At 27.5% G+C, this 13,302-nt stretch overlaps 1 protein-coding gene across 1 annotated transcript; it reads left to right on the top strand.

Moving 5' to 3' along the window:
- The first annotated feature begins 5,688 nt into the window (after positions 1 to 5,688).
- On the top strand, positions 5,689 to 13,047 carry LOC130669082 (outer mitochondrial transmembrane helix translocase-like). Its single transcript, XM_057471763.1, has 6 exons — positions 5,689 to 6,214; positions 7,812 to 8,054; positions 8,304 to 8,505; positions 12,049 to 12,245; positions 12,325 to 12,503; positions 12,575 to 13,047. The coding sequence occupies exons 1-6, from the start codon at positions 6,059 to 6,061 to the stop codon at positions 12,738 to 12,740; spliced, it is 1,143 nt and encodes a 380-aa protein (XP_057327746.1). The 5' UTR covers positions 5,689 to 6,058; the 3' UTR covers positions 12,741 to 13,047.
- The last annotated feature ends 255 nt before the right edge of the window (positions 13,048 to 13,302 follow it).

Raw genomic sequence — 13,302 nt, 5'->3', positions numbered from 1 at the left:
ATTTTAAATCCATAGCAATTATTTGATAGTGATTTTTTTTATTCAAAGAACTAATTATCCACGTAATATAAAATATAAATAGTACATATACATATAATATATATATAATAAAAATAGTTGATGAATTGAAATATGATTTTTATGTCTTCATAAAATTAAACGAAGTATTTTTAAAATCATAAAAAAATTTTTAGAGTAATTTAAAATTTTTTTTCATATTTATTATTCTGTTCACTTCATTGATAGTTATAACATTAGAAGTATTATTCATTTATTAAAACGAGAATAATTAAATTAAACTTGATTATTTTTTTATTATTGCACATCTCAAGCGCGAAAAAACTTGAAGTGTGCTTTACAGACGGTTCAGAACTCTCGACTATTTTACTGAGTTTAAATCCTTTTCTCACTTTTTATATTACGCTAAAGTAGTTAAAAATGTATGCAATTTTAAAAGGAATTAATTAAAAAACGTTTTCAACTTAATGTTAAATCGATTCATTATTACACTGATTTTTAAATCAAAATCGGTTGATAAAATACTGAGATATCATACGGAGAAAAATGGGCTTAAGAAATTTACGAAATTTTATTATGCTGTCGACCAAACTTGAAACAGGCAGTTAAGTCGTAAAAAAATGATTATGAAGCACTCTAATTATTATTGTAAGACTCTAGAAATTTTTTATTTTCAACTATAATTCCTAATTTGGACAAATAATATTCATTACAATTTATCAATAAGATTTAAGAGTATAAAATATTTTGTAGTGTAGCAAAATAATTTTTGGACGACTCAATTTCCTATTTCCAGTTTGGTCAACAGCATAATAACAATTCGTAAATTTCTTGAGCCCTTTTTTCTCTATTCACGATCGCAAATCAAAATCAGTGACCCTAAGGTTCACGGATCAAATCCGCTTCCGTACATTGATTTATATAAAATTTATTTAGTCCAAAATACTTATTACGTCCATTGTCTCGCTGGAAAATTTGAAAACATGATAAATTTCGAAGAAAAACAACTCATCGACGTAATTTCTTGACTTCCCGCTAAAAAAATTAGAAATTTTCAAAAAAAACTGGAAGTTATCGGTTTCGGATCAATTTTCGGAATCTGAATTTTGAATAAATTTCGACGTCTTAAGGTTCTACGAAGCAACCCTGACTATTTTCAAGGTGATATCAGACTTATGTACGTACGTACGTACGTGTGTATGTAAATATTCCATAACTTCTGAACGGTTCAACAGATTTGGATCTTTAACCCTTTCCCGGTTTGGAGTCTCGAGAAGTCTCGGTGTGAGCTGTGTGGGGATAAAACTAATCAGTTCTTAGTAAGCACTTCTCCCCTACCTCGTTTTGTCTCTCCCTCCCCTATTTGTCTAAAAATTTCTGAAAAGTTGATGCAATTAATTAGTATTATTTAGATGAAAATATGATTAAAGAAGGCAGGATGAAATATTGTATAAAATAGCAAATAATAACAATAAGAACAATATTAACTAAGATTGATTTATTTATTTTCAACAGATTGAACCGAGCATAGCTTTACGACAATAAATTATAGTGGAAACTTTATTTGTTATCAATGTCATGAATAACGAATAGTTTCCAATAACCAAGTGAAAAAGTCCGATCTGAATATCATTGCGAGATTTCATTTAAAAAAAAAAGTGAGTAAAAATAATAATAATAATAATAATAATAATAATTTTAAAACTAAAATATTAGAATAAAAAAAAAAGTAATGATTTTTATTCACACTGGGTATTTATTTCCGAGCTTACGATACGAAGAAAAATACTTGAGCGAAATAGTAAAAGCAGTACACTTTCTTTTCTTTTCAACAGGGTTTCGCTTTAAACCTACCCTTTTCAATCCTTACGACAGTAATTTATGTGATTGAGGAATACTACTAGTACTAGGATTTTCACACAAGATCTCCTGAGATCTCTTCTCTCTTTGCCATCAGTAACAATGAAATCTCCAATAGCGTTTTCTACTACTGAAAATAATTTAACTTCTATCCTTTTCCACTTATCGACTAAAATAAAACTGTCATTCTTCCTTACACTAATTTACTTTCAAAAACAAAACGTTTATTAGACGTAATAAACAGTGAACGTTAGGGTGCTTCGTTGTGGGCGAACATAAAAAGTATGTAAGTCCAATTTTTTTTGTCTGCTTTTTTTCAATTATCTAGTGCTCAACTGTAATATATGATATCGTATCATAATGATAAGTAAATTGTCGAGAATTAATTGTTCCTCAAGAATTTTCATGATGATTGAAATATAATTCGTTCCATACTAACCGCGAAAGTTATTTTATTAATAAAACAGATTTTTTTTTATTTTTTAAGGCATTAATTACTGAACATATAAAAACGTTTGAGATAATTTTATAGAAAATTTAATTTTCTTCAATAAAGTTCTATGAGCCAAGTTGCTAAAGTCCATAATTTACAATTCACGGATTTTAATAAATTTAAAAATAAAAAATTAATAATGTTTTTTTAATAAAATATTCTATTATTGAATTTCTCATAATTTCTGTAAGGCGTAAGTTATTGGTTTTAACGAGTCAGCTCATAAAATTTTTTTTTTTTTAAATTAAATTTCCTAGAAAATTATTTTCAATATTTTCATCCTTTATTCAGTAGTTAATGCACTAAAAAAAAAAAAGAAGCCTTATTGAAATCATTTCTTAAGAAAAATTAATTCCCTACAAATCACTTTCCATTATAAGACGATATCATAAATCGTAGCTGAAAAATAGATAATTGAAAAAAAAATAATCATTAGATTTACATGTTTTATAAATAAGAAAATTCAAAAACCGTTTAGAATTAAAATTAAGAGAATTTTTCTCTGATACATAAGGTAAGTGACCCCTCTATCGACCAGTTAAGTGTATTTTTTTATAATTAAGAATTCCCTAGCAGATCTGATTTACCATAAATTTACGGTATTTTTACCGCAAGCCTGCCGTAAAATACGGTAAATTACTGTAAAATTTGGGCAGATTTGCCGTAATTTACGGTAAGCTACGGTAGATGGGTAAATTACGGTGGATTACCTTATTACCGTTTTTTATGATGGATTACCGTAAATTACGGTAAACCCTCTGTAAACTACGGTAAATCCACCGTAATTTTCGGCAAATCGGTATTTTACGGTGGGTTACCGTAATTTACGGTGGGTTTACCGCAGATTACGGTAAACTCACCGTAATTTGGGTCCGTTAGGGTTAAAATATAAAAAAAAATTCATGTACAAAATAGTAATAGAACCTCGAAACTTATATATTTAACTTCAAATTAAAAAAAAATATATGGGAAAATATTCATTAGAAATAAAATAATAAATGAAAATAACTTCAATTCCTGATGTCTCCTGTATCGGCCTGCCTAGACCCCCTTTATCGGCGACCTTATAGACAAAATTTTAGCTGCTCGAACGAATATAGTGGATACCCAACACAAGACCTCAACCACATCTTCTGGCACTACCCGCTCTACAAGAAACATCGACCAATTCTTGTAAAAGTTCTAAAAAAAACTAAAATTCAACCCTCCAATGGATATCAGTATGATTCTGAATAAGCCACCAGCTCAGTATGCTGAGCATTTGAAATTCCCGCCGAACAAGTAAAACCCATGAACGGTTAAATGAACCACACAGTTCAGGCCAATAAATAAAACTACTACTACTACAGATGTATATAATTTATTTACATTTATTCAAGATATTTATATTTATTTTGAAATATAACTCAATCAATCCGTTTATTTATTTTGACATTAACAAATTAAATTAAATATTTTGCATATAAATGCTAAGCACCTCAAAAAAAAAACTAAAACTAAGGTGGCCGAAAATTAGACAAAAATCATTAAATTGTTAACTCCTAACTACTATGAAACGAGCTTATAAGATTACAAAAAAACAAAAATCGGACTTTTATTGTTATTTTTAATTAGTAATAGGTTATTGAAAAAACCAGAAACCTTAACCTAAAGTCGTCCCAACGAAAGTTTGGGATTTTGCCCTACCACAATTATCTCACCTCTACCACAATATATGTCTTTGCGCATGCGTAAGTCGAAACATTGTGGTAAAGGTGGAATAATTGTGGTATGGCAAAATCCTGTCACGGCTGAGAAAGCTAATGGAAACCACCAAATTTATGGCTTCCTGCACGAGCATTGTGCGGCGACAGAGTGACGCCAGTCGTCGGCCTACTTCATAGTCAAATCTATTTCCCCCAGGTGACACACGTGTGCATGGGCCTAGAACTTTCAGGGGAGTCCGTCTTTTCGTATGGGAAACAAGTTACCACCACAAGTTTTCTTCTCTCACGTGAAGACCATATAAAAAGACCTTGGCCTTTAGCTTATCAGTTCTTTTGGGAATCAAACTCTGAACCATACTGTACTCTGGACACTTGACGGTGCTCGTCGCCAGAGGATTGATATCCCGATTGAACATTCGGTCACGTGAGCCCAGGTCATTGGATCGGTCCTTGATCGTCGTAAGCACTCGTATAATCGGCATATTATTTTTCTACCAGCTTCAGAAGCATAATCAATGCGATATTAATGTATAGTATCCGATCACGTGAGCCCAGATCGTACGATTGGTCCTTGATCGTTGTAAGTCGTGAATTAATATCAACCGTTTAGCACCGGTACAGCATTGATTATCTTCATCTTATTTTAATCCATCAATTTCATTTTATTTTAATATTGAATTGTGCCACGATAAACGTGAAGAATCAAAGAATATTTTACCGCGAAAATATGCGAAGACTTTTTATTTTATTTTAATTTACGAAGATTTAGAAACGCACAAATATTTAAACCAATACATCAAATCATACTATATTAAATAAATAAATAAATCAATAAGAATCACATTATATAACCGCGGGAACGCGTTATGAATAAGTGTCCTGTGTTACTGCTGAAAGTCCTTTAGTCGGAAAACAAACCATCTGTTAATGGTTATTCGTTTCCATTATGATTATTTAAATAAAATGATAAAATACAACAAATAATTATTTAAACTTGATGAGAAATTCTTATCCCGGGAAAAAATGCTCAGAACTGATCAGACATGATCAGATATGAGCAGGCCTGAACAGACATGATCATGATTAATTTCAAGCCTGATCATACATGAACAGACATGATCATGTCTAATTTCAGGCCTGATCATACATGAACAGGCATGATCACGTCTGAACATTTTTTCCCGGTAGGGTAGTCGTCAACTTAAGCCATCTCCACTATTTTTTATCTTCAAAAATCAGAAATTTAAATTAATAAGCAAAAATATCGTTATAAAAATTTTTCTTGTCCCACTTTTTTATACAGAGCATAACTAAGCATTTTTAAACGAGAAAAAAAAATGTTTCCAATGATTAAACAATGATCGTTTTTAAAAAAAAAAAATTATGAATTATTAATTTTCAAAGAGTAAAAAAAACATTAAAAATTTTACCATACACTAAAACACGTGTTAATTTTAAAAAATGGCGCGAAATATCTGAGAACGCGTTCGACGCACGCGCATCTCATATTCCATAAATGTTGCCAAGTAATCGATAGGTTAAAATCTCGATTTAAATTTTTATAAAATCGATTTACTTAAGAATCGATTTAAAACAGCTCTACACGAGCTCCACAATTTCTCATCAAGTGTAATTCGCATTACACTCATGTTAAACTTAAACAATTTTCATTAGTTATTTTATACTCTTTCATTTAAATACCCAGTGATGATCATAGTTTTTATTAACGCATTTTTATAACGTACTAATTAAACTTAAAATTCAGTGAAAGTCATAACGTTAATAAATAAAAAAATAAATTCTTCATCTACCGGTCTGTGATTCCCATCATTGTGTATAAAACTCCGAATGCTTCAGTTGATACCTTATGACAATCACATGTTTAATCAACTTACTCTAAAATCAATATTAATATATAAAACTAATCATTAAATAATTTAAAATTAAAAAAAAAAACTATACAAGTGATTATAATAATAAAATGAGTCTTGCGGACGGTGGAGGGTTATCTCGTTACGAAATATTTTCAATAGTTGCAAGATTAACTTTGGTTACTGCAGTAGGTTTTTTTAGTATGAGATGGTTTATAAGTCAAATAGATCCTATGGCAAAAACTAAAAGGAAAGCTAAAGAAAAGGTTTGATATTAATAATTAATTACCGTAATATTTAATTATCTTAACTATTTAATTGTCAAAAATAATTTTTTTTTGTCAGTATAACCTCAATTTGATATTTTTAATGAGCGTGAATCCAGCAGACATGAGACAATTTATGAATTTGAATTAAAATATGAAATTTAAAAAAATGCGCGTATGGTTTTTTCATTTATCTAAATAAGGATTTTTGAATTTTTACTCTAATTACATTTTATTCATTTATTATAAAATTTAAAAAATTTACGATTGTCTGCTACATTCACACTCATTATTTTTATGCTGTACATTTTATTTATTTTTTAAATATGCTATGATATTTATATTGTTATTATTATTATTATTATTATTATTATTATTATTATTATTATTATATGAGTGTGAATCTAGCAGACATCAGACAAATTTAAAATTATAAATAATTAGAGTAAATAATTTTAAAAAATATTTATAAAAAATGCACTTATTAATTTTTTAAATTTAATTTTATTAATTATTTACTCTATTTATTTATAATTTTAAATTTGTCTAATGTCCCTGATTAAAAATACTCATTGAAAAGTGTTGAAAAAGATGAGAATTGAATACTTTTGAATAAATTCTATTCCACAAAGTTTTCATCTGGACATAAAATTAATATTTTTTAATTACATTCAATCTAAAAATAATATAAGAATTTATAAACTTCCAAAGAATTTAAAAAGATTCGAATAAATTGATAATATTTTTAATCTTTCTGAATCCTCTTCAATAACAAAAAAGTTTCGAATTTTAGGGTTACGAGTAGCATTGAAAAAAATTCGAATAAATTGACAGTTTTCAATCTTTCTAAATCTTCCTCAATACCAAAATACTTCCATATTTCGGGTTAAAAATTGGATTGAAAAAGATTCAAATGAATTTACATTTTTCAATCTTTCTGAATACTTCTAAATAACAAAATAATTTCACATTTCGGGTCACGTGTGGGATTGAAAAAAATTCAAACGAATTGACAGTTTTTAATCTTCTTGAATTTCCCTCAATACCAAAATAGTTCCATATTTCCAATTATGACTTGAATTGAAATAAATTAAAATGAATTGACATTTTCAATCTTTCTGAATCCTTCTCAATACCAAAATAGTTCCATATTTTGGATCGAGTGTAGGATTGAAAAGAATTGGAAAATTTCCAATTTTTCTGAATCTTTCTCAATACTAAAATAGTTCCATATTTCGAGTTATGACTTGGATTGAAGTAAATTAAAATGAATTCAGATTTTCGAATCTTTCTGAATTTTTTTCTAAAATGATGAAAGATTGAATTCTTTTCAATACTTATGAATTCCATTATAAGAATTGAAAAGTATTGAAATGATCGAAATTTCAATTCCATTTAATATTTTTCAAAATCTCCGTATGGATTGAAAAGAATTGAAATAATTTCCAATACTTTTCAATGAGTATTTTTAATCAGACGTCTGCTACATCCACACTCATTATTATTATTATTATTATTATTATTATTATTATTATTATTATTATTATTATTATCATTATTATCATTATTATTATTATTATTATTATTATTATTACAGGCTAAAGAACAGTTGAAAAAATTAGCTAAAACAAGTGGAGTTAGTTTATCAATAGATACTAATCAATTAACTGAATATGAAATGATGATTGCAACTCATCTTATCGACCCCAAAGATATTCCAGTATCATGGAATAATATTGCTGGACTTGATTCAATTATTCAAGAGCTCAAAGAAACTGTAATACTTCCAATTAGAAGAAAAGAATTATTCGAAGATTCAAAATTGACACAAGCACCTAAGGTTATTTAAATTTTAAAACTTTGTTATAATTCGTGTAAAAAAAAATTTCTTTCATCGTCAATTTAGAATTTTAATTTATTATCAAGATAACTAAAAGTCGTCGGTTAAATCTGAGATAAAAGTCATACGTATGTTCAAAATATTAATTGCATGATCTAAGAAATTTTTTTTTTACATGGGAACAAAGATTTATTTATTCAATCTTTTATTATTCCTGATGATTAAATAAAAATTCAAATTTATTGACAGGGTGTACTTTTACACGGGCCACCTGGATGTGGAAAAACGATGATTGCTAAAGCAACTGCACGTGAAAGTGGCACTTGTTTTATAAATTTAGATGTAAGCATGCTTACTGACAAATGGTATGGAGAAAGCCAAAAATTAACTAATGCTGTATTTTCTTTAGCTGTTAAATTACAACCGTGTATAATTTTTATTGATGAAATTGGTAAGTTTTAAGTTATTATATTTTATTGCGAAGATGTAGTTGTATCTTTGTCACAAACAGTTATATCCAATTTACAACGGTGTCATCATATTTCTGCCAATAAATATCTTTTTGTATCACCTGCAATGGAGCTACGAATTTCGATATTTCTTTAGCCATTCAGAACATGTTTTTTCCTAAGGAAGAAAACATCTGAGTTAAGGTGCCCAGTTTCTGACCTTTTTAGAGTGCCGGTTGGGGTTATACTATAATAATTAATGTATGATTTAATTTAATAAGAAAAATAATAATTCTATCGACTAGTTTATGATTTGTCAAATAAAGTCATGCGCGTAAAATAATTATTTCAATTTAATTAATAATTTAAATTGACGTTTTAAAAATTGACATTCAGAGACTCACAGTGGCCTAGTTTTTGAACCTCAAATTACACAAATCATGATTAGGTTGTAAAGTACTTACCAAGTTTCAATAACCTAAAACTATTATTTAGACCCGATGAAAAAAGATTTTGTCTAATCATATATGATTATATATGTTCATATATATGATCATATATGATTATATATAATCATATATGAAGTTATATATAATCATGCATGATTATATATGGGGTCATATATAATTATATATAATTATATATGACCCCATATATAATTAGATCTGATCATACCTGGCTGTTATAAGCCCATATATAAGTCTATATATGATCAGATCTGATTATATATAAGTCTATATATAATTAGATCTGATCAGATCTGATTATATATGAGTCTATGTATAATTAGATATGATCATACCTGGCTGTTATGGCCCCATATATAATCATACATAAGTCTATATATGATCAGATCTATTTATATATAAGTCTATATATAGTTAGATCTGATCATACCTGGCTGTTATGACCCCATATATAATCATGTACAAGTCTATATATGATCAGGTCTGATCATATATGAGTCTATATATAATTAGATATAATCATACCTGGCTGTTATAACTCCATATATAACCATATATGAGTCTATATATGATCATATCTGATCATCTATAAGTCTATATATAATTAGATATAATCATACCTAGCTGTTATAACCCCATATATGATCATATATAAGTCTGTACATGATTAGATCTGATCAGACATGATTGATACAAACCCATATATAATTAGATATAGGCCTATATATAATTAGATCTGATCAGACGTGACTGATATAAACCTATATGTAGTTATATATGTCTATGTATGATTAAATCTGATCAGATTTCATTGATATGAAACCTATAAATATTTAAATATATATATATATATATATAACCTGATTAAAAGAAACGATTCGAAACGATTTTCAATGTTAAATGCTTATAAGAAGGGCGATTTAAAAGTATTCAAAGTATTCAAAAGCATTAAAAAGTATTTAAAATTTTTTTTTTCTAATCGTTTCAATCGTTTCTTTTAAAAGGGGTATATATATATATATATATATATATATATATATATATATATATATATATATATTAAATAATATGACAATTTTTTAATATCAATGTTATTAAATTTTTATTCTGTCAACTATCAATCAAACTTAAATCCCCAATACTTAAAAAATGTTTAAAGGTTTCGGCAGCAATTTAAAAGTATAAAGTATCAATTTGATTATTTGAGTTAAGTAATGCCATAAACGTTTCTTAATTGTAAGTGTATAACAGACTAGAGGATCAGACTACAAACCATCGATAACCAAAGTTAAGCAGCATCGGCGTTGGACATTAATTGGATGGGTGACCTCGTAGTAGAATAATTGTCGATGATTAATAATTTTTTTTTTTTTTTTTTATTTAATTTTAAGCGACATTGATATTGATGAAGACAATAAATCCTAATTAAACTACTTAATTAATAATTTACAGATATTCTAAATGAGATTCTAAAAATGACTATATTCGTTCATGCATGATTATATATAATCATATATGATCATGTATAAACAGATCAAGTTATGTATGATCAGACCTGGCCAATTTTTGGATCTGATCATATATAGACAATTATGCATGATCATATATGATTAGACAAAATCTTTTTTCATCGGGGATAAATAAATTAAATATTTATTATAACAAAAACATAATTTTTAAATATTTAAAATATAAATAATTAAAGTGACTTTAGCTGGCGCCTTTTTTTTAAACTCTTGAATAAAAAAACAATAAAAAAATTAATTTTGTCATAATAAAAATATTAATCCACTAAAAGAGTCATAACAAATTAAATACTCTCGAAATTGACGTTATTTTCACAATAATTCTATCATTCCAAGAATATGTACTTTCAAAATCTAATTATGATCTTTTATTTTTAAAAATAAATTAAATGTTAATTGATCACTGCATTGTGAATAATAGTAGAAAATAATTTAAGAAAATTATAAATATTGGTATTTTTACATTTTATAGACATGTAATTAAACAGATAACCAGGCTCGCAGTAAGTTATAATTTTAGGATCAACAACTCCACCATACCTTTATAATTGAGCCTAATTATTGACCCTCAAATTTCAACAACAGAACTCCTTTTAATATGTTTTATAAATGTATTAAAATAATTTTTAATTAAATATTGATCTATCCATCTATTTTTAGTTCAATTTTTTTACTTACATGACAATTAGTGCACAGATTCAATCGTCGTACCTCCTAACGAAAACTGTTTAGACTCTACTTAAAAAATGGCTTCCTCAGTCACGTATGGCTAAAATATTTGCTTTTATTCAGTTAATATTTTCTATGTTTTTTAAATTGCCATTAATTAGGCTCAGAATAAATTACAAAAAAAGTTGAAAAGGTCAGAAACTGGGCTAGGGTCAATAACTGGGTCTTTTACTTTAGTTTCTACCTGGTAAATTGATTGTTGACTATTTCAGCTGGTGACACGGTGTGTCACGATTGATGTACGTACACACACCATTTCAGCTCCATAAGAATCGCATTTGTTTATTCTAAACCTTATCAATATAATCATATTTAATTCTAACCCACCAAGTTATTATGAATTTAATTGTTCTTCAATTGTCTCGTTTTGACTGGCTCTAAATATCGAAACTCTATATTTCAATGCAGATAATTATAATAAGTGTAGTGAACGACACGGGAAAAATATGATTTTAGACTTATTGTGATGCCAATCAAGTTTGCATTCGTCTGAAATTGTCTTGTTTCATTCTTTGTCACAAAATATAGTATTACAATTCTACCAAATGACATTACTACTTTATCATATTCCTAACAGAAAAAAATACTTCTGTATACGTAGTTATCGATGTACTTAGTGATATTATTTGGTAGAGTTATATTGTGATAGTAATACTATTTAGTAGAGATACAATTGTGTAAAAAATATTTCATGGTGAAAATCTGATGGCAAAACTATAATTTAGGTATTTATACCTGTTTTTGGTAGAGATATAAATGACTGAAAAATGATTATTTTACCACGATAAATAATTTATTAAATATGAATTATAAACATTTTAAGATTCATTTTTACGAGTCCGTAATTCTCAAGATCACGAAGCAACTGCTATGATGAAAGCACAGTTTATGTCATTATGGGATGGATTAATAACAGATCCTTCGTGTACTGTAATAATTATGGGAGCAACTAATCGACCACAAGATTTAGACCGTGCTATACTTAGACGAATGCCCGCAACATTTCACGTTGGTTTACCAGTAAGTATTATTTTATATTTTACTTTCGTAGTATTCACTTTATCTACTTATCAATTTATTTAAAAATGCATTTCAATAGACTGAAGAACAACGTACAGAAGTGCTAAGACTTATTTTAAGAGCTGAACCTACTGATGAAGATGTAGATATACAAAAATTATCTAAATTGACAGAAGGATTTTCCGGTTCTGACTTACATGAAATGTGTCGAACTGCATCATTATATCGAGTTCGTGATTATTCACGTGATCATCCCAAGTAATAAAATAATTTTTATTTAAATAAATTATAATATGAATATATTTTATTTAAAAATAATATATTTTCAGCTCACTATCAGAAATGTTGGCCAATACTAATAGCAATGATGAAGAATATCACGATACATTAAGACCAATAATGCACGAAGATTTAGTTACTGCGTTTAAAAAAATGAGAATGTCGAAAGTACAAACAGGTAGTTTAAATAGTATGGCTAGATTAGATTTAGATTAAATACTTTAATCTATTATGATAAAGACCTTCAAAAAAAATGTTTAAAACTTTAAATATTCTATTTTAAAAATTTTTAAACATTTTTTGTTTTTTTTTTCTTTTTTTTTATATAAATGTTTGATTGCATCACTTTTTTTTACTTATGACATTAATTGTTTTTTTTCTGCAAATAACTAAGATATCTACACTTACGAATAAATTATTAACGATTAAGATTGTTATTCGATTGTAAATTAAGGTCGTAAAAAAACTACGTATGTATAAATACGAAACTGTAAATAATAATAGTACATTAAAAAAAGTAATTGAAATACCCGAAGGAATTTTTTTTAGTACCGTAAGTTATCCGATTACCCGAACTTACACTAGTAAATACTAATTAAAGTGCTTGGACTCGTCATCAGATCCAGCAAGGACTTTTGTAATGTGTACTCGCTCGTTACTCTATACTCTACTCTTGTTAGGCCCATACTAGAGTACGGAACCATTATATGGTCTCCTTTTACTAGCATACTTAGCAACAGAGTGAATGCGGTGCAACGTAAATTTCTCAAGTCTCTAT

Source organism: Microplitis mediator, chromosome 5, assembly GCF_029852145.1.
Source record: "Microplitis mediator isolate UGA2020A chromosome 5, iyMicMedi2.1, whole genome shotgun sequence".
NCBI classification, from domain to species: domain Eukaryota; kingdom Metazoa; phylum Arthropoda; class Insecta; order Hymenoptera; family Braconidae; genus Microplitis; species Microplitis mediator.
Note: the sequence above shows the minus strand (reverse complement) of the source record. Positions and strands in the feature narration are given on the sequence as shown.

What these genes read in the sequence shown, in the direction of transcription:
- LOC130669082 (XM_057471763.1), top strand. Translation starts at nt 6,059, where the DNA reads ATGAGTCTTGCGGACGGTGGAGGGTTATCTCGTTACGAAATATTTTCA. An exon ending in AAAGGAAAGCTAAAGAAAAG is followed by an intron (nt 6,215 to 7,811) that starts GTTTGATATTAA and finishes TTATTATTACAG; the next exon opens with GCTAAAGAACAGTTGAAAAA. An exon ending in AATTTTTATTGATGAAATTG is followed by an intron (nt 8,506 to 12,048) that starts GTAAGTTTTAAG and finishes AAACATTTTAAG; the next exon opens with ATTCATTTTTACGAGTCCGT.